This window comes from Barbus barbus, assembly GCF_936440315.1.
Source record: "Barbus barbus genome assembly, chromosome: 47".
NCBI lineage: Eukaryota > Metazoa > Chordata > Actinopteri > Cypriniformes > Cyprinidae > Barbus > Barbus barbus.
The window spans coordinates 4,804,322-4,830,442 of NC_136725.1; the positions used below are offsets into that span (position 1 = coordinate 4,804,322).

General features: G+C 36.9%; 1 protein-coding gene across 2 annotated transcripts; it reads left to right on the plus strand.

Moving 5' to 3' along the window:
• The first annotated feature begins 4,439 nt into the window (after window positions 1-4,439).
• LOC306865905 (very low-density lipoprotein receptor-like) lies at window positions 4,440-25,713 on the plus strand. 2 transcript variants are annotated; one of them, XM_079410745.1, is made up of 19 exons: window positions 4,440-4,799; window positions 9,760-9,879; window positions 12,290-12,412; window positions 13,406-13,528; window positions 15,049-15,420; window positions 15,824-15,946; window positions 17,675-17,797; window positions 19,530-19,649; window positions 19,783-19,908; window positions 20,184-20,355; window positions 20,533-20,751; window positions 20,897-21,015; window positions 21,793-21,932; window positions 22,049-22,190; window positions 22,354-22,503; window positions 22,743-22,805; window positions 23,539-23,619; window positions 24,069-24,238; window positions 24,572-25,713. In XM_079410745.1, exons 1-19 carry the CDS (start codon window positions 4,733-4,735, stop codon window positions 24,605-24,607), a joined length of 2,589 nt encoding a protein of 862 aa, XP_079266871.1. In that variant the 5' UTR covers window positions 4,440-4,732; the 3' UTR covers window positions 24,608-25,713. The 2 variants fall into 2 exon arrangements, with proteins under 2 accessions (XP_079266871.1, XP_079266872.1); XM_079410746.1 differs by lacking the exon at window positions 22,743-22,805 and having other exon boundaries at window positions 4,468-4,799; window positions 24,572-25,435.
• Window positions 25,714-26,121: the final 408 nt, after the last annotated feature.

Below are 26,121 nucleotides of genomic sequence, written 5' to 3' on the forward strand. Positions count from 1 at the left end.
TTGTACATTATTATTAAGTCATTTAATAACTGGATGTCATTGTTATGTTTATACACTGTACACTGTTGTGAGGTGAATTATACACACTTGAAAGAAATTACTTTTTAAGAAATTAAAAAGACCAGATCTTATTTATATATAAATATCCATAAGAATAGTGACAACACAATATGAAATTCTTCTTGACTTTTTCTTAATAAAATGATTCAACCTCAAATCAGTATTCAGTATACATGGTTATTTGGTAAGTATATGTATAAATGATCCTAAAATTAAATTGAATACTTTCAGAATTTAAAAAAAGCAGTGAGTGATGAACAAACTAATTTTACTGTGATTTATTGTTTCTGTGGCGCACAGCACTGGACCTGTGGCAAATATAATGCTTGAAAATGAAGACAGAACTCTAAATGGCTTCATACTAAGCTAACCTGTTGAATAATTCATGTGAAACCAAACTGAGCAATGCATTAAAGGCTCATAAAGGCTTATTTTACAAATTACATAATGATTTCAGTGTCCCAAGCCAATATGTTAACTGTACTATTTTAAGTCCACAGTTATGTAAGTAATTATTTATTAAGTCTTAGATATTCACTGTGCATCCAGAAAGCCCTTTTAAAATCGACACGGTCGACTTACAGAGATATGCAACAGCGTGACCATATTAAAGTGAGGCTGTTAAATAAATGATTGTAATGGAAGATGATTAAAATTTAGCGTGATACTTTTTCTTAAGCAAATGGAAACTGAACTGTAATAACAGGACTTCCTGCACAGAGCCTAAAAGGGAAGCCGAAAAAAAAAACATTTTGTAAGCAGCACTGTTTTCAGCATTGATAATAATAATAAATATTTCTTTCAGCAGCAAATCAGTTCTGAAGAATCATGTGACACTGAAGACTGGAGTAAAGATGCTGAAAATACAGCTTTGATCACAGGAATAAATTACATTTTAAAATATATTTACACACAAAACAGTTCATTTAACTTCATTAATATTTGCAAAATTACTGTTTTTACTGTTTTTTAATCAAATAAATGTAACCTTGGTGAGCACAACAGACTTATTTCAAAAAAATCTTAATTCCTAGCTTTTAACCATTTTCAAAGAAAACATTTTTAGGACAAACTGACTTTTCAGAATAATACAAGAGATCAAAATAAGTTATTTTAAAACCGCTTTCTTTACAAATACTGATGATATCCTTAGCATGCACCACTAATCTAATCATAAAGTTATCACCACGTCTGATAAAGATAAATAGGATATTAATCTATCCATATTTCTCAAAGCGTTAATCAGATGTGAGGAGGTGAAGATGTAGCCAGAACAAATGAGAAGAGAAGACTCTAAAATGTCAGGATTGATGATTAATGAACAGGGTAAATATAGTGCTTGCACACGGATCTGTCTGGCTTCTGCGGGGAACATTGATTTGCTCTGAATAAGGATCAATATGCATGAAAGGTTCCAGTGTAAGTTCTGATCTGGGAACAGAAGCCCTGCTGTTCATGTAATCCTGTTTTCAGAAAGAAAAACCACCTTGATCTTTGATCAGTACTCTTCTCCTCAGATGTTTGATGCAATGTCCCTCATGTCTTGATCAAAGTGACCATATCCAGCAGAGTCAAATGAAGCAGAATATTGCATAATTTATTAGTACTTTAAGGAATTCAGAATGAACCCAGTGGACTGATCCAAAAATTCAGCTGATCCGTCAAAATTGGTCAAAGGAACAGAAATATCATGCAAAAAGATTATTTAAAAAAATGCATAACATAAATCATTCCCTAAATATTGGAAGATTTATGCTATTTTAATTTCCATTCAGCCCTGGTTAGGCTATATATATATATATATATATATATATACAGTGCCCTCCAAAAGTATTGGAACAGTAAAGACAAAATTGCTCTGTTGGCTGTGGAGTCAAGACATTTGCAAATATGATTAAAAGATGAATATGAGACAAAACTACAGAATGTCACATTTTATTATTGGATGATTCAACACATAGATGTTTTACCAGCTAAGAAGTTCAGCACTTTCAGAGTTTCATCCCAGGTCTTTCTAAGTGATCAGCTGTGTCCTGTTGCATTAATTCTTCAGATATTAAAAGCAGGGAATGTGTCGTATCATTTATATCCATTACTTCTGTATTCTGAATCTTGCATTCGACGATGACACACACAAACCAGGATGAAGATGAGGGAGCTGACTTTGAGAGAAAAGCAAGCAATTTGGATGCTAAAAGAAAAGAGGAAGTCAGTTGGAGCTTGGGCATGGAGAAATCAAGAGTTTGGAAACCACCAGCGACACCAACAACGACCTGATCGGCTGAGAAAACAACAGTTGTTGATGACAGACAAATCATAAAAGCTGTGAAAATGAACCCTAAAAGACGTGTCTGTAAAATCACCAACAACTTCCAGAAAGCTGGGGTGATGCTCTGACAATTTACTGTCCTCAGGAGACTTTGACACAGAATTACAGATGCTACACAGCAAGATGCAAACCAGCACCAAAAATAGAAAGGCAAGATTCGAGTTTGCTAAAAAAAGCACAAAGGTGAGCCAGAAGAGTTTTGGAACTGTGTTTATGGATCGATTAGACAAAGATGAACCTTTATCTAAGTGATGGGAAAGCAAAAATGTGGACAAAAAAAAGGAACTGCAATGATCCCAAGCACACAGCCTCATCTGTAAAGCATGGTGGAGGTGGTGTCATGGCATGGGCATGCATGGCTGTCTCTGGAACAGGCCCTCTCAACTTTACTGATGACTTAATGTATGATGACAGTAGCAGAATGAATTTGGAAGGGTACAAAACCATCGTGCCTACCAATATTCAAGAAAATGCCACCAGATTCATTGGGAAGTGCTTCATATTGCATCAGGACAATGACCCAAAACACCCTGCCAGTTCAGTCAAGGAATTTATAAGGGCAAAGAAATGGAAAGTCTTAGATTGCCCAAGTTAATCTCCAGATTTAAATCCGATTGAACATGAATTTCACCAGCTGAAGAGGAGAGTAAAGGCAGAAACTCCCCAAAACAAGCAACAATTGGGATTGGCTGCATTAAAGGCTGGGAAAAGTATTTCAAAGATGAGACCAAGAGTCTGGTGATGTCTATGGGTCACAGACTCACTGCTGTGATTGCGTGCAAGGGATCTGCAACTAAATAATAGCTTTTATATCTGTCTTATGTTCAACTGTCCCAATACTTATGCTCACATCAATGAGTGGGATGGACTCTAAAAGTGCTGTTCTTTTTATTTGGTAAAACATGTATGTGTTGAAACGGCTAATAATAAAATGCGACATTCTGTAGTTTTGTCTCATAATCATCTTTTAATCATATTTGCAAATGTCTTGACTCCACATCCAACAGAGCAATTTTGTCTTTACTGTTCCAATACTTAAGGAGGGAACTGTCTATATATATATATTAGTGCTGTCAAACGATTAATCGCATCCAAAATAAAAAATTTTGTTTACATAATATATGTGTGTATACTGTGCACATTTATTATGTATATATAAAGACACACATACAGCATATATTTTGAAAATATTTACATGCATTTAGGTGTACATATTCATATTATATCATATATATATATATATATATATATTTAATATATAAACATAAAAAACATTCTTAAATACATAGGCCTACATGCACGTATGTGTGTATTTATATATACATAATAAATATAGACAGTACACACACATATATTAAAACAAAAACTTTTATTTTGGATGCGATTAATCGTTTGACAGCACTAATATATATATATATATATATATATATATATATATATATATATATAGTATAGAAATTGATATATAAATATAAAATAAATAAACACTTCAAAAGAAATTTGAAAGATTTTTTTGTTAACAATTTAAATATTTCTACTGTCGCTTTTGATCAGTGTAATGCATCCTGCACTGCATAAAAGTATTAATTTCTTAAAATATATAATTATTTTCAATATATGAGAGTAAATAGTGTGACTACTAGCCGCAAAGTCTTCCTTTATCTGCCATAAAAATTGAGGGAATGTTCCTCGGTTATGTGAAGTGTTCAGATAAAAAGTTAAAACCAAGGCCCAAAACTGTGAACCTGTTTAACTTCTATTCTGTAGTTTTCTGTGTGAGCCGGCAATGTTTTTAATCACATCTCCCATGTCATTATTCAAAAGCAAGTGAAATGACTTTTGTGCTTTGTTGCTCTTAACCAAATGAAAAACTTACATTTTCTACAATTAGTGAGTGATGTTAAACAGTTTAGTATGGTACTGAAGAAGGTATAGGATTATCCCTCCATAAACAGCCTGAGGAAGATGACTCTAGTTTAGGTTTACGGATTTATTTATTCCTCATTTGTCTTCACCAGACGTGTAGGGCAGGTTTAGTGGAAGATGTGGTACAGAAAGGGTTAACCATGTGTAAATGACATGTTGAAGGAGGAAAAACACGCCTGTGTTCGGCAGTGGCGCGGTTATTCCTGCAGGTTCACGCTATCAGTAAATTAGGACATGGATTGCGGTTCCGCGAGCGCTTCGCGTGTGTGGAGAGACTGACCTGGGAACTGCCTAAATGAGATAAAAGCCCGTGGATCGCGCCGCTTTCTGTTTATCCCACGAAGACATATCGGCTGCTGTGCTACAATATCAGGGACGAGGCCACAGACAGCACGGCGTTCAGCTCTCTAGCGCGAAATGGTCACGTCTATTCTGGGGCTCCTCATTCTGCCAGTATGTCTTCAGCTGTGTGGATTTGCGCGCGGTGAGTGTTTAGAACGAGGATGGTAACAATGGTTGCCATGGGAAGATCATATAGAACAATGCAGCGTTCTCAGAACGTCTGTGGTTACAGTGTTGCAATCTAATTCTCGGAGGAGATTTTAATTCCTTGTAATAAACCGACCTGCTTCGTGCGTAAATCTCCAGAGAAAATGGATCTTTCTGAGGAAAATGCGTTTGATTGGATCGCCCGTATAAAACGTCTAAATGTATAGGCCCTTGCGAATGGCTTCTAGCGATCCACCCTGCGGTTAACATTATTGGTGGTGTTCTTTTGGAATGCTTTAATTAAATGATAGGCTACTACATGAATCATGTGCGTTTTGAAAGCGTTATCTGCGCCAACGCCTGCTCACTTATTTATGCATATCGGCCAGTTATTTTATAAGAGACTTTGTGTTTTTCATTTAAAATGCTTGTTTGAAATCTCGATCGGTAAGGAATCCAGGCGTGTTTGGTTGCGGTAATTAAACAGGTGACTCCGGTTGGAGCGCGTGTGAAACGCGTATGTCCGCCGGTGATAGCAGCGGTCCTCTTGCACTGTTTATTAGCTTCAGGGTGTATTCTACTTTCAAGCATTGATATGTTATATATGATATTATATTGCTACGTGATTCACACAATCTAACGTCAAAGCAGTGCGTTAAGAGGACGCGTTCTTGTGTTCAAAAGCAGCTAGACTGAGCGCAGTGTAAGGGGGCGTTCACATGGGACGCGTTCTGTCTGAGTGTTTTGTGTGTTAATTACTACCCCATGTAAACATTAGGCGCAGGAATCGTAAATAATTGAACGATTCTGATTCATCTGATCGATTCCCGTGTCTGAATGGCTTAAAGATACATTTAGATCATTTCAGATTTCAACTAGACAGATGTAAATGCTAGGCCATTAGTTTCTAGCTGTATTAATGTAGGCTATTAAACACGTTCATTCAAATATTCCACTGATTACAACAGCTCATATTATGTTTAATGGTGCCATATGTGCAACTATCACCCATTTCTCACTTCGACTACCTTAACTGTTCTTTTGAGTTCATTTTGAGTCAAGTACCTTATAGTTCTAGAGACTGGTTAATAAAGCAGGGACCACTTCCACTGGTTTTTAATTGACTAAAAATAATAATTTCATAAGATTTATTCACTCAGGATAACGCTACATTATCTCATGGAAATTTGTGAATTTTTATTTGTTTTGGCAAATTGTATGCATCTTTGAATCTCGTTTGTAGCCTACATTTTTGTATGATCTGCTTACTCCCCACTTTATATACCTTCATGCTTGATTTCCGTGTTGTTTTATTGGAATCATCATAAAAATCTATGCGAAACTGGTACCTTGTAAAATACATACATTTTCTAATGAGAAATCACTACACTGATTGCACCGTTTTTTGATTCAGTGAAAAGATCCGTCTTATACGATTCATTGTTTGGAAATCAGACTACACTGATGGTGCTGTTTTAAAAGAATCATGATTTTTATTTTTTTTTAATTCATGAAAATGCGTATAGTGCGCCAAAAAACAAAATTTGTGGTATTGATACGCAAAAATGGACTGTATACGAACGTGTTTGGCGTGCATAAAATACGCAGTTTTCGCGTGCATATGATACGAAATTTGTTGGCGTATATATGATACGCATTTACCCCACAACCCTAACCCTACCCATCGCATAGCATATAGGCCTACACGCCAAAGTCCATTTTTGCATATCAATACCATTGCATTTTTATTTGGCCTACGCACTTTCATGAGATCGGGTTGTATTTAGTTTGGGATTAAGCATGTTATACATCTGTGCAGGACAGGTGACTAATTTTAGTTTTTGTCAATTTCATAATCTAGGCTTTAACCACAAGTACAACAAGATTGGGTTGGTTTAGTGGTTAAAGATGTGGGTTGGTAACTGAAAGGTTGTTGGTTTAAACCCCAGCTGAGCTCATCCATGACCTGCCTCCATTGTGTCCTTGAGCAAAGTGCCTCAGGTTTCTCCAGTGGGGATTGACCTTGTAACGAGAGGTACTGTATATGCATTAAAAACGTTTGCCAAATGACAATTTAGAAGCAATCAGTACTAGAAGTAATTCTGGTCATTGAAAAAAAAAAAAATGAATGGGTTTATCTGAAGGAAATACTATTTGATGTTTTCCTCATATATGGTTGATTTCTTAAGGGAGGATGTAGTGCTGATGTGAGGAGGGATTTTGTTTTGAGTCTTACGGTCAGGCTGCTCCAAACGGTCCAGCGGTGCTTTATATTAAGGTTCCTTCTGCGTTCTCAGCATCTGTCTGTGATGAAGTAAAGATTAGACATTCTGATGAATCAGAGCTTTGAGAGTCTTGTGGTAAATGTTTTACTTGCAAGCATATGAAAACAAGGCTTCTGCCCCTTTGGCAAGCTGCAGAACTCAGTCTCTCCTGGTAGGCTGAAACACTGCAAGTGATCTTCACGTCTTAAAAGCCCATCTCAGAACTGACGTTTTCTTTAAGGAGTGTTTACAGATTGTCGGCACAGCATTTTGTAAACATCAAAATTACTTTTAAATGCCAAATGGTTTGCGCAGTGCACTCATCAGTTGAATTACTAGGGTTTTCTCATTTGGCAGATGCTTTGGCTGCTCTGGTATAAACAGCATACTACTGTCAAAAAATGCTCTTACAATTTAATTGGGCTATAAACTGGTAAAATGTGCTTTTAGTCCAAAAAAAAATGGCTATCAGAAAATGTACTGCATGCCTTTTGGTTATATATTCATTGTTAATATTATATTTAAAGCTGTATAATGATATGCAGACTTTGCTTGTTGAATTGCTTATGCAAAATGATGCAGTCTTATAATAATGTAGCATTCAACCATTTGAAACATTTGTTATGCAGCTGTGACAAGATTCAGTCAAGAACAGCTGTCTTGTAAGTGCATGATCTGATAACTGTAATCTGAAACTGTAAGATGCTCATAGCTAGTTTAGATACATCTGCCATGCTGTTTTGTCATTTTGAGTGGGTTGATGGAGGGGTACGGATTTAATTAGCATAGATAATGTTCCTGTCCCAGCTGGGGACTGATCTTGAACTGTTCTGATTTGACTGAACAGCAGTCATAACATGAGCAGCTGACTTTGGCTAATGTCATAAGGGGGGAGCGGGTGCCCATGAATGAAACGCCACAAATAACAAAACGGCCGCATTGTTTCAAAGGACTGGCCCTCGTTCAACAGAAATGCAGTTCATGTTATTCTGAGGTTTGCAGGTTGTAGTTTTGTTATTTGTGGTGTTTGAAAGATGGTGTAAATTTGAAAGGACTCATTCCAGATCTAATGTACACTGTAACTGAAGCCCATTAGTCTTGCCAAAAACTATTTTTATCCGATTTGTAGTTAATGCACCCATTCCATACCGTTCATACTGTACCCTTTTGATGGCATTTAGTCAGATCTTCCACAGAGGGCTGCTTGGATCACTAGTCAAGCCATGTACTCTCTAGTCAGATTATTGTACAAACAAGCGGTTAGGTCATCTTATCAGAGGCGTTTCAAAATGTTGTGGTTGTCAAGGTTTTTGTTGGTAGGTTCACAGATTTATTACGGAGAGCTTCCGCACCACTAAGCAGCACGGAACAGAGTTGCAGAAATGTTTGTTTTCAGACGGTTTCATGAACATTTTGTTTTTTATTGTATTGATGTTTTTGTTTTTTCTGACATGGCTTTAAAAAAAATTATATATAATTTAAATTTTTTTATGTATACTACTACTACTGATGCTACTACTACTTTGTCTGTTATTTAATCATTTAGCAGATGCTTTTATCCAAAGCAACTTACAAATGAGGACAATAGCAGCAATCAAAACCAACAAAAGAGCAACAATTTGTAAGTCCTGGATAGTCTAACACAGCACATGTAGGAAGTTTTTTATTTTTATAATCAAGAAAACAAGTAGACAGAATAGAAGAATAAAAAATGCTAGTGTTAGAGGGTCATTTTTTATAATAAATAAAAAGAAAAGTTGATAGAATAGAAAAAGAATAGAGAACGCTAGTGTTACAGGGTCATTTTTATAATGGATAAAAGTAAATAGAATAAAACTAGAATAGAGAACACTAGTGTTAGTATAGTGTTTTATAATAAGCAACGTTAATAGAATAGAAATATAATAGAGAGTGCTAGTGGTAGAAGGTAGTATTATAGTTAAATAATTAATTTTAGAACATAATAAATGAATAAAACGAAAACAAATGCATAGAATAGTCATCATAGAATAGAAAAAGAATAGAGAATGCTAGTGTACACAGAATACACTGTTATGCACAATTTTATTTTAATTTTTATTGTTAAAAGGCCAATTGATGGAAATCGGTTGGATACATTTTACAAATATTTTATTTAAATGTAATTTTTTTTTTTTTTTAACTCATTTTCATTTATCGATAACAGAACAGCAGTGAATGGTAGCTTAGTGTCATTTTTCCTGTAGTTCAGGTTAGTTTCATGACATTTACAGCTCAAGTCATTGGCTGCAGAATGAAGCGCCCATGACCAAAGATGGTGGATTTCTCCGCACATTAATCTGGAATGGAAGCAAAAAAATACACTACCTTTGAAACAGTTAAAAAAAAAATATTTTTCATCATGGCTGGTGAAATTGTCTGTGATAGCATTGTAAATTTTTTATTTACATTATATCACTCAGTTTACAAAAAAACAATCAAAAACATGTCTACTTTATGTAGCCTGTTAGACTGCATTTAGAATGCCCCTGAAATTCAAGATATAATTATCATTACTGACAAAATCCTAGAAAACATAACCAATATCACACACTCCTGTGTGGGACATTTATACTCAAAACTCAGTATTGGGGAAAATTTGTCCAGTTTCTTGCATCAAGTCATTACAAAGCTGACTGTAACTAGCCACTGACGTCGCCTCTTGCCTCGCAGCTTCCCAAACAGAATGTGAGCAGTCTCAGTTCCAGTGTGGGAACGGCCGGTGCATCCCGTCTGTGTGGCAGTGCGACAGCGACCTGGACTGCTCGGACGGGAGTGACGAGACGTCCTGCGGTGAGTCTGTGTGCATTGGTGTGTATGAGAGCTGAAAACAGTCATCTGAGAATTACATCAGCTCAGCAGCGGCACAACATCCGTCATTGTTCTGATGTGTGGGCGTGTTTGTCTTGATAGCCACACCTACCAGCCAGTGTGTGATTTCCCTGATCCGCCGTTAAACTAGTCCTGATCTCGAGAGCTGATGTAACTCTTGGGTAATCCGTCATAATGGAGGCAGATTGGCTTGCAGTTTGGACTAAGCACAATGAAATTAAAATATTGATGAGGGACAGTTGCTTGCTTGACGCTCCTTCATAGTATGACTGAACACCAAGTGGTTTTACATGTAAAGATTTCCCCACCTAGGTGATCTCTAACGCTCATCTGTGTGCTAACTGGGTCATTGATGCGAGAGAAATTACAGATGGGGGCCGGCACAGATAAAATGAGCTGAAGTCTTTTTTTGGATCCTAGTGTTCCCATTTAAAACCTCTTCACCTTTTACTCAGGGGCGTTTCACTGAGAAGCAGCACTTCTTTATAATTGTAGAATAAAATAAATGACAGAACGAAAAAACCTTTTGAAATATGAAATCACTATTTTTCCAACAGCAACACGTCTTTTGCTTCTGTTGAGGTGACTGTGAATGTATACTTGTGTTTTTGTCCCTCATTCAATGTACAGTTTCAAATTACAAAAGAGAATGTGAATTACAATTTGCAACCTATTTGACTTGAAAACATACAGAAAATATATTTTTGGATTTTTATAAAATTACGATTTCATTAGTGTTTTTATTGCAGTGTCAACATTATACAACCCGATAAAGTGATAAAATATTTACAATTTTATGCAAGTTAACTCTTATGCTCAAGGCTGCATTTATTTGATTTTAAAATACTGTAAAAACAGTAATATTGTGAAATTTTATTACTATTTAAAATAACTGTTTTCTATGTTAAAATGTACTTCATTTCTGTGATCAAAGTTTAATTTTCAGCATCATTACTCCAGTCTTCAGTGTCCTGATCCTTCAGAAATCATTCTAATATGCTGCTTAATTTATCACTTATTATTGGTGCTTAATTATTAATAATTAATGATTCAATGTTAAACAGTTTTTTTCTGCTAATGCAGCAAAATAGATTTGAGTAAAAATGTCTACATTTATTTGAAATCTTTTATAACATTATAAATGTATTTTATTGTCAATCAATTTAATTTGATTGTCTGTCTGTCCGTCTTACCCCAAGCTTTGGAATTCTAATGCATCACAGTTTCCATAACTATATTAAGCTGTAAAAATAATCTGAAGGATCACAGGTAATGATTTTTTCTTGAGCAGCAAATTTAAAGATTTTATAAAAAATGTTATGCATAAGTGTCTTGTTGACTGTATATTGTACCACAAACCTTAAACTTGGAAAATATAATCAAATGCAATTGGAACATGCATTTACACTGGACATAAAATAAAGCCAAAAACAAAGAATGTGGTGCAGAAATGGTCCGGCAGCTCTGTACTGTATCCCAGCAGTGGCAGTAAACACTCAGCCCTGTGTTGAGAATGTCGGCCTGTCAGTTTGCTCTGCTCCGTCTCCTATTGCCATTCAGTCCGCAGGAGGCCTCCTGCTCCGAGTATGCACTTGTGCTGTGAGTGGACATGAAGAGACTGTGAATGTGTCTGAGACGGGAGGGAGCTGCTCTTTACTTCATACTGTAGGATTCAAAGAGCCCCCGTCTTAAAGCGCCTCTCTAGAATTGAAGTGTTTTCTTTTAAATCAATATCCAGTGCTGAATTAAGCAAAAATGTGCAGGCCTGTGGAGCAATGCTGGTTTTTGTAGACCTTATTCAAACACTTTGAAATGTTGATGGGTGACAGAAGGACTCGGTAAAGATGCAGACAGGTTATTGCTTTTACTTCTAAGAGATATGAGCAAAATTAGATGGGCTCTAGGGAAATAACTGACATTATGCAGTAGTGCATGTCTCTAGCCTGAAATGTGTGTGTGTGTGTGTGTGTGTGTGTGTTTATCAAGGTTCATAAAAGCAGCATTTATTTTATCTTGATAGAAATATTGAAATAATATTGCTATTTAAAATAACTCTTGTCTTTTGTAATATACTGATAAAATGTAATTTATTCCCGTGATCATCCTGACTATTTCAAGCAGCCTAGAAGCTAAATCTAAATCAGTCCTGAAATAGTTCCACATTGCTTCTTAAGTGGTCAAACTATGTGCCAAAGTCTAAGATTTGCATTTCAGACTCCTAAACAGCCTTTGTTCAGGGATCATTTGCAAGCATTTCAAGTACTCTTGAGCAGACCTTCTTATGCATTTTGTTTTTCACTCCCCTTGAGCCTATGCTAATATCTACTGAAGCATAGGTTTTATAACATGTCTGTTTTCTTGAATGTTTCAGTGAGGAAGACCTGTGCCGAGGTGGACTACGTCTGCCGCAGTGGCCAGTGCATTCCCAAGAGATGGCAGTGCGATGGGGAACCAGACTGTGAGGATGGCTCAGACGAGAGCGTCGAAATGTGCCGTGAGTCCGATTTCGTCTTTAACACACCATATTTATTCAGTGGTATCATGGCTTTGTGTTCGCTGCATGAACTCTGAGTGGGTTGTAAATCCCAAGTTACCTTCAAGGCTTGACCATGCAATTTCCTGTCTATTTTTAACTTTTATCTCAAATGTGGGTTATATTTAGATCCACCTCTGTGTGTTAGTTCTTCATGACATCTATTATAAAAGCACACGGATGTCTTCTCATCTTTTGCATGTCCTTGTTTTTGAAAACTAAAGATTGGAGTTTAATGGTTTAAGGCACTTATTACAATGGGGAATATTGCTTTATTAAAGTACAGTGGCTGTATATTTTATACAGTCCAGCGCAGAAGTATCTGTGTACGTGCAGTTATGCATGGCAGCTCTCTATATCAAGTCTTGTTTGACCAGCTGTTGGAAAGTTAGTCAGCAGAAAATGGAAAGGGACCAACAATGTGTGTGTGTTCGTGAGCATTTGCACACGGGTGGCTATAAACGCACAAGTGAGCTTTTGCTTTAAACTCAATATTTCCATCTAGACACCAGTTTAGTTTTCATTTGGTTGTTTTATGTTGAGGATGTTACGTTTGAACTTGAACAGTAAGATATCAATGGTTTCACGGATGACGCAACAGACCTATAGCACCGTTCCTCCTTTGAGATTACATTTCCCGTTGTGTTTATGAGCCGCCAGCGTCTTTGGAGTGTAGCCAAAGAGGTGAATGTCAACCTATTTGTTCACACCAGTCTAAAGGTTGTTTCTATGTTAAGGTTTACACCCATGTTTAACCCTGTAAAACAATGTTTATTTATACGAAGCCTGGCAAGCACTTAGAATAGATTCTTTCACCAAATATGACGTGAAAGCTTTCTGGATTACAAATTCCTGGATTACGTGCCTAAGCATGCTTTGGTTCACTGAGCTGTTTGTAACTGATGATTTAAGGTGAATGAAGTCGTATGGTCCTGATTGTTTTTTTTCTGTCAGATACGAGGACCTGCCGAGTGAACGAGTTCAGCTGTGGTGTTGGCTCCACACAGTGCATTCCGGTCTTCTGGAAGTGTGACGGTGAGAACGACTGCGACAACGGAGAGGACGAGATTAATTGTGGTGAGTCACTAGAAACACCGGCTGAACTGCCTCTTACAATCAATTTGAGTTCCTGTTTCGCTCGTCTTATCTCCTGATTCTTTGCATGTAAAGGCAGTAATTGGAAATGAGCCACTGATATATATATATATATATATATATATATATGTATGTATGTATATATAATTTTTTTTTTTTTTTTTTTCCAGTTTCTTTTCAGCTCAGTTTGAATTAGGCTAGAATAGGTCAATTCAATAAAATACATCTGTGTTTTTTGTCCTGAACAAAAGAGTAATATACTCATTTCCCATCTGAAGTTGCTTAAACTCAAATATGCCGAGAGACACAACACAAACATCTCAAAAGTGAGGGATTTTACGGTCATTTTCAACATGTCTTATAATTCTAACAAAGACAAAGTATGTCAGATAAATATGTAAATATAGCGTAATTTATTCATATATAATATACAATTAATCTGCAAAAAATATGCATAAAGTTTACTTAGTCATTGTAATACCATTATTTATTCTAATGCATATTTGTTCTAATACTACTTTTGGAACGAGTTTTATTGACAAGACAAAAAAAAAAGTACATAAAATATGCATAAAATTAAATATTCTTTCATCCACTCATTCTAATACCTATTATTTATTCTAATAAATATTATTTGTTCTAATACCGCTTTTGGGAAGTGTTTTATTGAAGAAATAAAATGTACATAAAGTATATATAAAATTACAATGTACTTTTTTTTTGTAGGAATGCAGACCAGTTTATTTAGCAATATTCAAATATTTATTAATATTGTAATCATTTTAGCTTAAGTTGACGTTATAGTCATTTATTTAGTTTTTCATGTTTCTATTTAGCTTTATTTCAGTTTACTTAAACTTATCAGTTAGTTGCAAAGGCAACTCATTTTCAAATGACCCTTTTCCATTTAATTTATTTAATCTTAATTTCAAGATGATGCGGTGTTACTTTAGGTTTTAGTTAACACTGATTCAGGTAAGACAAGTAGACAGCTGTTGAAGTAAATTGAGGCCGCCTTAAAGCTGTCATTTCTAGACATTTTCAGAGATCTCCATTTGCTTATGTCCACATTATCATTCTGAAATCCTTGTAGCAATAGCCAAAAATACATTGTATGGGTCAAAATTATCCATTTTTCTTTTATGTTCCATAAAGATGGTTTTGTAAATTTCCTACTGTAAATATATTAACTTAATTTTTGATTATTAATATGCATTGCTAAGAACTTCATTTGAACAACTCGAAAGGCGATTTTCTCAGCATTTTGATTTTTTTTTTTTTGTACCCTAAGATTCCAGATTTTCAAATAGTTGTATCTCAGCAAAATATTGTCAGATCCTAACAAACCATATATCAATGGAAAGCTCGTTTAATCAGCTTTCAGATTATGTATAAATCTCAATTTCGAAAAATTTACACTTGACTGGTTTTGTGGTCAAGCGTCACATTTGTTGATTCTTTTGATGGCCACTTAAGACGTTTTCCTGTGTCATCTTGTTTAGGTAACATTACATGCGCTCCTCTGGAGTTCACCTGTGCCAGTGGCCGCTGCGTTTCTCGTAATTTCTTCTGTAATGGTGAAGACGACTGCGGGGACGGCAGTGACGAACAGGACTGTGCTCCGTCCTCCTGCGGCCCGAGTGAAGTCCCTTGTGGGAATAATACCTGCATTCCTAGGAGCTGGCTGTGTGATGACGATGTGGACTGCCAGGACCAATCGGACGAGTCGCCAGAGCGTTGCGGCCGCAACCCCACACCGCCGGCTAAGTGTTCACCCAGCGAGATGCAGTGCGGCTCTGGGGAATGCATTCACAGGAAGTGGCGCTGTGACGGGGATCCAGACTGCAAGGACGGCAGCGACGAGAAAAACTGCTGTAAGTGTGGGTTTGGTTTTTTGTGGTTATATATGTTTTGGTTATATATGACTGGAAAATATTGTCATGGAAACATCATCTTTTGTTTTCTGCTTATTTTAGCTTTTTCAAATATATTTCAGCCTTTATATTCTAAGTGTTGTTCAAACAGGATGTTTTGTTTTATGCATATTTTAGCTTATGATATTTTATTTTTAAAAAAATTATTCTGGAATATATGGCTGGAATAAATATTGTCACCGAAAATGAACCTTTTGTTTTCTGCCTTTTTTATAAAAAAAATTGTATACATGCCTGGAATATATTGTGTCATGGAAACAGCCCCCTTGTTTTCTGCATGTTTTGGTCTGTGGTTTTTGGATAACTAGCCTAACTGGTCTCTGTTTGTCGATGTCATTTCCAGCTGCCCGTACCTGCAGACCCGACCAGTTCAAGTGTGATGACGGCAGCTGTATCCATGGCAGCCGACAGTGCAATGGCTTCCGAGATTGTGCAGACGGCACAGATGAATTCAACTGCAAAAACTGTGAGTCTGTTAAACTGGAAAAGTAACAAATATCCTTGAAATACAAGAAAGATTTTAATAGTACTATTAACAGGCCAGTAATATGCAAGATTATGATGTAGGCTGAATAGGGAAGTAGACAGTGGTATATAATGTCATTTGGTAACACTTTAGAATACTGTTTCTTACTGCATAACTAATAAGGAATTATTGAAGAACTAACAGGTAATTATTAACACTTAACTCACTACTGTTAACTACTAAGGAAGATGTGTTAACTAATCAGTATGTAATATAATTTTATGATTAATTAACAGTTAGCTAATCAATAACTAATGTATTGTCATACCTCCTGAAGAACTACTATCTACTAGTTAAGTTTCAAGAAAAATAACTTGGGTATGACAGAATACATTAGTTATTGATTAGCTAACTGTTAATTAATCATACAATTATATTACATACTGATTAGTTAACACATCTTCCTTAGTAGTTAACAGTAGTGAGTTAAGTGTTAATTACCTGTTAGTTCTTCAATAATTCCTTATTAGTTATGCAGTAAGAAACAGTATTCTAAAGTGTTACCATGTCATTTAATAATATTTTAGAATTTACTCCCCACATGAAGCAAACACTGCAACAAATATTGAATTAGTATTAGCCATATGTGACCCTGGACCTCAAAACCTTTTTCTTAAGTGTCAATTTTTCAAAATTGAGGTTTATACATCATCTGAAAGCTGAATAAATAATCTTTGTTAGGATCGGACAATATTTGACTGAGATACAACTATTTGAAAATCTGGAATCTGAGGGTGCAAAAAAACTAAATATTGAGAAAATCCCCTTTAAAGTTGTTCAAATGAAGTTCTTAGCAATGCATATTACTAATAAAACATGAAATTTTCACATTTACAGTAAGAAATTAACCCTTAACTGTCACTGTCCCGTCTGTGGGATGCTTGGCGCTCTTTTTTTCCCTATCAAATAATTTAGTAATCATCATAAATTATATATCATTTAAAAGCTTAAAACCTCAAAATTCATCCTGTGAATCTCGTCCCCATCCTGAAATTGGACATTGCGTTATCATAGAAATGGTACTTTAAAATGTTTTGGTGGTCTCCTCCCCCTTAGCGGCGGTGTCAAGTGTCTTATTACACAAATAAAATAAAATAAAATCTCCAAATTTTTTTTCATATCAACTTCAAATTTGGAACATAACTTTAAAATTGATATAAAATTAAAGCCTTATGTCTAGAGTAAAACCTGTTAAAACCTATAAAATATAAACAATTTTGTACTGTGTATTTTCTTTACAGTAAATTTAAACTTTAACTTTACTTTTCATATTTTTAAAATAATTCCACTTCTGCAGCAATCTGCTGATTGACTTCTTCAAAAAGAGTCCAACCTTATGTCTGTATTCCAAAGCATTCATGAATTATAAGAGTTTGGGTAGTGCACTTTCACATATACGTTTAAAAATGGGGGGTGACAGATCTTTACTTAATATCCTAATGATTTTTGGCATAAAAGAAAAATCAATAATTTTGTCCCATACAATGTATTGTTGGCTATTGCTACAAATGTACCCCAGCGACTTAAGACTGGATTTGTGGTCCAGGCCAGGGTCTGACACAACGATATATAATTTTGCTCTTTTTTTTTTCTTTTTCAGACAAGCTCACATCAGTGTTTGTTTGATTTATTTTATGGACTGAAATTACTCCTTGTCTCTTTGCTCAGTAACTCAGTGTAACGGTCCTGACCAGTTCAAGTGTCGGAGTGGAGAGTGTATTGAGATGAGTAAAGTGTGTAATAAGGTCCGTGACTGTCCTGACTGGAGTGACGAACCCATCAAAGAGTGCAGTAAGTACAAGTTTTTGATGTTCTTTTCATTACGCATTTTCTATATAAATTTGAAAATGTCTAAAAAGGTCTATCAGTGCGCACAGCTTTGAACAAAATATCTTGTATGTGTCAGGAAAACTTTTAATGTGGGTTATTCTTAGAACTGTTTAATTGCTCTGCTGGTTTCACCTTACATGATTACTGTTTTTAGAGTTTTCACTGCTATTTTTAAATGCAGTTGGTGAGACTTACTTAATTGCAGACTAAAGCATCATGGGTGCATGAATAGGGAGAACCTGCAGTATAATTAGTTCACACAGTAACAGTAGTCTTTTAGACAGGGTTGTTGTGTCTGAAAGTTTGAGTAAATTGTTTCAAGCTGTCTGTTTTGACCTGAATGCTGCTTAAACGGTTCCAGATGTTAGGCGTGTGAACGGACCATTGGACGGGTAAGAGAGATGCTGTACAGGAATTCCTCTCCACTGTTAATGCATCTGTTGCAGTGTCATTTTAGCTCTTAAGAATGGTTTCTCAACACATTTAGGATGTTTTCACACTTCCGAGTCTTCTTTAAAAGACCGTTGTAATAGACCACAATGTGAATCAAGTGGAAAAAATGTTCTATTCTCTGGGGTTAAATTGACAGTTCACCCATTGTTATTCCAAACCTATGACTTTTTTCTGTGGAACAAGAAGACAACGTATTTTGAGAAATGTCCCATACAATGGAAGTCTAAAATTTAGTTATCAGGATGTTTCTATCCATTGTGTTTGTTTGCAGACTTAACTGTCCAAGTCACTTGCGCCCTTTGTAAATCAAGTTTGAGAAGACCTCATAAGCAGAACCGTTCAGTACTTCTGCTGTTGCGTTTTATTTAACGAGACCCTCTAGTGATATTGTCTTGTCATATGTCAGGGTTGCATTTATTGGTTGCAAAGTTGGGCTTGTAAACTACTAAATTTACTTCATGGAAATTACTTTCTTCATGGTGTGCAGCATCAGCTGTCTGATGGCCAGCTAGTGGGACATTCTGCACAACTGTGAATGACACCATTTTTGACAATGCTTCAGTTTCTGTTAGCTTCTGGGCTTGAAAACTTTTTTTCCCCACATTTGGTCATTATGGGATACCATGCAAAACTACATTTAGCTTTTTATTTTTGCCATATTGAACATGCACAACTAGTTGTAATCTTTGACTAGTTGATATTAGTCTCACGTAGCCAGACCTTCTGTCTGGGAACCACCCAAGAGGCCATATGACTGGCAGGTAAAGCAACTAATCACGTATCGTTTTGTTCTGCGTCATGTTTAGGTGTGTGGAAATGTCCCCACTATAACAGACCGGTGTGTAAAACTCCAGTGATGACTTCGACACTCCTGAAGTGTTTCCAGTTTTGTTCGCCACATGCATCAGACGTTCAGCCAGCAGTCCTTGGCCATGACGTCTGAAGCTAAGACCAAGTTGACATGGGCTCAAAAAAAAACAAAAAAACATCAGTCACCCAAACCATAAAACACAATGAGTATTGTGGCACATTTGTCCAGCATGGAGTCTATAACAAGTAGCATGCTCCATGTTTTCAAACGTGATCCAAGGACATTGAGTATCACCCTGCGGGGCATTGATCATATGGAGCCCCTCTGAATTATTGATCCCTGTGAATCAGAGCATATCCGTGCATCTCCTGTGAATATGCCACATTGAAATTCCAAGTGTTTAACGCAGTCATCCACCATTTGTTTTAGATATGAACGAATGCCTGCTCAATAATGGAGGCTGCTCGCACATCTGCCGCGACCTGACGATTGGCTACGAGTGTGACTGCACGCCAGGACTCCAGCTCATCGATCGCAAGACCTGTGGTGGTATGAATAGCCACATGTGCTGTTCAAATGTAGTCAGAAAACTGACTTTAGTATTGATTATCTTGGGTCCTGAAAATGGATCTTTGTTGAATGTTCTTCAACAGGAACTAAGACTATGATTGTTTCTACACAGATGTCAATGAGTGCCTCAACCCCGGTATATGCAGTCAAATATGTATAAATCTTAAAGGAGGATACAAATGTGAGTGTCACAATGGCTACCAGATGGACCCCACAACTGGAGTGTGCAAGGCTGTAGGTAAGAGCTAGCCAAGGTGAAATTCACTTGGAATTCAACCCTTTTTTTTTTTTTTTAGCTTGGCTGATTTTCTACAAATGGTGATTTGGATTGATTTTCCATTAAAACGAGTTAGAAAACTATTGAAAATGTAATGCACACCTGTAGTAACAGTGCAGTTTATTTTCAGTAATTCAGACGTGCAGAATCAATGATGCTACATGTTCACAACAGACCAAAGAATCCCAGTAACTTTGATCTCTGGCATTTATGGTACCCTCTTTTTGCATTTCTAGGTAAAGAGCCCTGTCTTATTTTCACCAATCGAAGAGACATCCGTAAACTAGGACTGGAGCGGCGTGAATATACTCAGATTGTGGAGCAGCTGCGGAACACAGTAGCTGTAGATGCTGACTTTGTTCAGCAGACAATATTCTGGGCTGACCTGGGGCAGAAGGCAATTTTTAGGTAAGCGTTGGGTCTCTGTTGACTTGGCCTAAAGGTAGAAACTTTAAACTAGAGCAACATTGTATGAGAACTACTATAGGAGTAGGAATTTGTGTTAGCAATGTTGTTGTCTTGCCAACCTCTTTTCATGGCTTAACCCATATTTGCCTGGTGATTTGGTGCTTTTTTTCCCCACAGCACAGTATTGGATAAGCAGGAGTCAAGTCATATGAAAGTGATTGACAACATTCAGATGCCTGTTGGGATTGCAGTGGACTGGATTTACAAAAACATCTACTGGTCAGACCTGGGCAGTAGGAGTATAGCAGTGGCCAACTTCAATGGGACCAAGAGGAAGGTACTCTTTAACAGCGGCCTGAAGGAACCAGCCTCTATTGCTGTAGATCCTCTATCAGGGTAATTTTGATTATCAAAACATTTCCACTGCTTTTTAAAAGTTTCCTAATTTTCAGATTTACTCAGTTAAAACTTTTTGAAAGTGGTCCTGTGGTTTGAGCTAATATAAAGTTCAGATAATTGCATCCTTGTCCTTCAATTACAGGTTCCTGTACTGGTCAGACTGGGGCGAGCCAGCTAAGATTGAGAAGTCTGGTATGAATGGGATTGACAGACAGGTCCTAGTAGAGACAGACATTCAGTGGCCCAATGGAATCACTCTTGGTGCGTAACGTTTAGCATGATGTTTCAGTTACTTTAATTTACTTGAACCAGTAAGGCAGGAGTAGCCAACCCTGCTCCTGGAGGGGCTAACTTTTCTGCAGTGAACAGTGAACAGACCTACCGGTTATTTAAGTAATCCTGAACAGTGGTTCAAGTGTATTTGATAAGAGTCGGAGCTAAACTCTGCTGAATGGTACACTTCCAAGAGCAGGGTTGGATATCCCTGCAATAAGGGTATCCTCCAGCTATTCCAGAAGTTAGTGGCATTTGCAAAGTCAATTGCTATTGCTCATACTTTGGGTTGGGGCAGGGTGTGTCAAACTCTGCTCCTGAAGGTCCACAGTCCTGGAGAGTTTAGTTCAAACCCTGCTTCAACACACCTGTTTGCAGTACAAGCAGTTTTGGAACTGAACTCTGCAGGACTCTGGCCCTTTCAGGAGTGGAGTTAAACATCTATGGGTTTGGAGTTTGTGGAAGCATGTGGACTTTGGTTTGGACATTTGGACAATTTCTGCTTGGTAGACCATATGACATGTGAAAAATTTAAACAAATATGCTTGAGGAGAGGGGTCAAATTCACTTTCTAGAGGGCCATAATCCTGCAGATGTTTAGATGTGACCCTGCAACAACATACCTGCCTTTTACTTAAACTCTGAAGAACTATGGTCCTCCAGGAAAATTAAAGGGGTAGGATGTGTTAACTTGGGCATTGTGTGATCAACTAGCAACCAGCAAGAATCATGAATTATCCCCTGACCATTACTCTTGTCTTGTAGATCTGATTAAGGGCCGACTCTACTGGGTGGATTCAAAGCTGCACATGCTTTGTAGTGTAGACTTGAATGGAGACAACCGCCGGAAGGTGCTGCAGTCACCAGACTACCTGGCCCACCCTTTTGCCCTTACTGTTTTTGAGGTATACCAACTAGATCAATTAGACCTGCCAATGGATCCACAGTAGTATCACATTATGCTATACGGTAGCATTTGGTGATCTGATTTAACAAAGTTTTTCTCTTTATTTCATCCCAGGATCGCGTGTTCTGGACAGACGGTGAGAATGAGGCCATCTACGGCGCAAACAAGTTCACAGGATCTGATGTAACTCTGCTGGCCAGCAACCTCAACGAGCCCCAAGACATCATTGTGTACCATGAGCTAATTCAGCTGTCTGGTGTGTCCTGAATTTATCTTGAACAGTAGCAACAACATATTTTGCTGTGACTCAAAAGCCTGTGTAGAAGGAATAGAAACCTTAAAATCTTAGAGCTCTGATTTGATCTTGAAGAGTCTAGTGAAGATGTTGGCAGTAACCAGATACTGTTTTCTCAAACCAGGGACCAACTGGTGTAACGAGAAAGTGGAGAATGGAGGCTGTTCCTTCATGTGCCTGCCAGCTCCACAAGTTAACAAACATTCTCCTAAATTCACCTGCGTGTGTCCTCAAGGTCAAACACTCGCCTCGGATGGCCTGCGCTGCAGACCAGGCACGTAACTCTCACTTTGTAACCAAATTATACATTGCTGATCCAGCTTTCATTTGCATTGTTAATTTTGTGTATGTTTGTGTACCATTCATTTTTGTTTTCATTCATGATCCATTGTTTTTTTAGACATCTTTGGCCAGTGTTCTGACTGCCGCGCTAAATAAAATTTGCACAAGTTACCGTAAATCTAAGAGTTAGCCATTTTATTGCTATGGCTCTGTATTGCTCTCTTATAACAGAGGCACCTACTGCCGCCCCTCAGGATGTAGGGAGGGTGACCCCTCACCCCAGTCACCCTAAAGGTAAAGCAGTTACTAGGATGTTAACTGCATGTGCATGGAGATCAATGCCTTTGATTTGCCTACCGCCGTAATGATAGATGGCTTCACAGTCGAAGTCTGTAGAAGTGGCACATGTTAACATTTCCTTCAAGCTTGCTTTGAGGTAGGCTGGGTGTGATGACTGACCTGCTAATAAAATCAGTACTGTGAGGTTTTGGGAACTTTAAGTAATCCCTGCTAATATGAGCGCACATTCTGGGATATTTAAGTATTTGTGAAATTTCTTGAATTTCTTCTGGTTGCAACTAAGATCTGCTGCTTCATTTCTGCTTAAACTTTGTCAATATTATTGACTGTTGTTGGATTATTTGTAGCATGCATTTTAATGAAAATGGAAAAGGAGCCTCCATTGTTTATACTCCCAAACATAATTTTGTTTTAAACCATCTGCAATACCGAAGGTTGTCTCTGAACCAGTTCGGGCTGGTAAGGCTAGTTGCTTCCCATGTACTTTAATATACATCTGGAATTAAAACATAACTTTAGTCTTTAACACTGCATTTAGAATAGAAAAACCTTCCCATTCTAAATAACATAACTGGAAATAGTGGCTGTGAAAGTGTTTGTCTTTAATTCCATTCATCCTTTTGCTGCTGCTTATCTGCTTACACCCTCATATCAAAACTTCATTTACACCATTACTCAAATATCATCTTGGCTGATGTTTGTTTTGGTCTTTTTCTTTTATTATTAGAAGGAAACATAAGCACCTCCATACATGAAGTAAATTCATCAGCCAAAGGATCTGCTGCAGCCTGGGCTATTCTACCTGTGTGTAAGTACATTGTTTCTACTCCTGTTATATATTTCATAAACAGTTGCATTATTTATGATTATACATCTGTGTTTAAGAACATACATCTTGTTCAAATTGCAACAATTTAGAGACCTAATGAAATCGAAATTTTGAAGCTTTTATTCTTTCCTCTTTTTGAGTTCAAGTCCTCTATATGTCAGTGTAGTCCTAAAAGTTGACTAATCTTTAGCAGATGCACTGAAAGTATCCCCCTTGACAAGTTTTTGGGCAGTGACGTAATAACAGCCATTTATTTAGCTATTAAAAATATTATAGCAGGAAGTTTGGGCATGTCACACAAGAAAGAAAAATGAATTTGTCAGGACATTTTTGGAGTCATTTTTACTTTTACATATTTGCTGAAACATTTTTACTGTCCCTACAGTCAAGTTGTTAGAGATATTCAGTTCATTGTTCTTTGCCTACAGTGTTATTGGCCATGGCTGCTGCGGGTGGTTATTTAATGTGGCGCAACTGGCAGATCAAAAATAAGAAGAGCATGAATTTCGATAATCCAGTATATCTGAAGACAACAGAGGAAGACCTCAATATCAATATCAGCAGACACAGCGCTTCTGTAGGCCACACGTACCCTGCTGTGAGTAATGCATAATCAACAGTCATTACATGTGGTTTCAGATTAATGAAACCATAGATTTGTCATCTTGTCTACATTAGAAATCTTTTTTTTTTTTTTTTTTAGCTATTCAAAGCGCAAAGAATTTCTTTTAAGCTTTTTCTTTCTGCTGTGCTGTAATACCAAAAGTAAAGAGTGGCAATTAGCCATTTTCCAAAACCAAATAATCCCAAAACTAAGTATTTCTATTTTATACCAGACACCAGTTTCAATTTGCCAAATGCTTAGTTTTTCTAACAGGCTGTAATGCATCTGGACCTTCAGTTCCTTCATTTCCTTGTCGTCTTTCTGCAGATTTCAATGGTAAACACAGAAGACGACTTGTCATAACCCAAGCCCCCACAATGCTCCAGTTTATTTACTAGCCACTTGGCACCAATGGCAACTGCTGCCGTTTCAACAGTTTCACAACCAGCTGCCTTCTGAAGTGCATTTTCAAGGGGTTTTTTTTCTTTTCTTCTCTCTCTCCAATAAGAGGATGTCATTTGTGGTACGAGAAAGTATTTGCACCCTGCTCATGCTGAGGACGCTCCAAAGGCATCAAGGAATTCTGAGGGTTTGGGCTTTTACCTTCACATACACCGCAATGACCCCAAAATGATTCAGCAGCCTTGATTCCTATTTACAAGGATGATGGCATAGCTGGAGACCCAGAATGCAGATTAGATGGCCAGTAGTGTGTGTGGATGCCTGAAATATTTAAATGAAAATGCATATTTTAGATGATAATGTCTTTAAAGTGTAAGTTTCTTTTTTTTTCTGTTTTCCTAATGGACATTGTTTCCCAGAGATGCATTATTATGAAGCTTTGTGTCTTTCTGGGTTTGAAAAAGCTCTATTGGGAAAAGTGCTGTTACAACATTTGTAAAACATTGTATATATCCCTCTCTGGAAAACATAATCAGGATTCCTCAAGCACTTTGATCAAATGTTTCTCTGTAAATAAGATTGTATACATTTGACTGAAGACAATTTTGCTATGGTTGGGCACTGTACCAGGGTAGAGGAAAATGTATTTAAAAAATGAAGTTTGTTAAAACTATTTTGTATGTTTGTGTGCTGTTCCCTGTGACCTTTTTATAGCAGTGTGCAAGGGAAAAAAAATGCTCTGTATTGTGAAAAGGAAACATTTGCGAACGTAAAATAAAATTAAAGTTTAAAATAAGTCTCTTTCTTGATCGAAATGAAAATTAACCTTATGCTTGAATATTTAATTGCATATTTTCTATAGTTTTTATAGGCTCCCTTGAGACTAGGTTAGGGTAACAGGGTAGGATTTGAGCCAGACTCGAATTCTGGTCGCCTGCACTTAAAGCTACACTAAGATCAGAATTATAGCATTTATATGCACTCATGTAATAACCATCAATTTCAGAATTACTGGTAAACTCTAGACTTAACATTTTGAGTTGGTTTCAATAAAAGAATCACGATGCAAACTGATACTTAGAACTTTATATTTGCAGAGGTAGCACAAGCGTAATGAATTGTGTAGGTGTAACATCAATTACAGTTGGGTTCACGTTACAATTTTGCTGTCTGGCTATGATGTGTATCAGAGAGTCTGACGTAAATGTTGATGGATTTACCCAGGATCTCGTTGGGATCAGATACAGTCTGACAAACAACAGTTGTCAATGATGCAGTATGCGCCTGGCTTAATGTATTTTTTATTTTTTTTTTCATACTAGAACTAAAAATGGCCTCCTGTCTTTGGAAAGTTAAACTGCCGACATTTTATTCCAGCATTCCTTTATTCCGGCGTTTGCTATTGCTGCGATCTCATGTGGGTGACCGGTTACTAAATGGGAGGTTTTAATGCCCTTGTGCCAGTGCAAAAGAAT

Bases quoted from the DNA above. Each gene is read 5' to 3' on its own strand.
- LOC306865905 (XM_079410745.1), top strand. From the start codon at position 4,733: ATGGTCACGTCTATTCTGGGGCTCCTCATTCTGCCAGTATGTCTTCAG. The intron at 15,947-17,674 runs GTGAGTCTGTTA...CTCTTTGCTCAG, and splicing joins TGAATTCAACTGCAAAAACT to TAACTCAGTGTAACGGTCCT. The intron at 22,504-22,742 runs GCACGTAACTCT...CTCTTATAACAG, and splicing joins TGGCCTGCGCTGCAGACCAG to AGGCACCTACTGCCGCCCCT.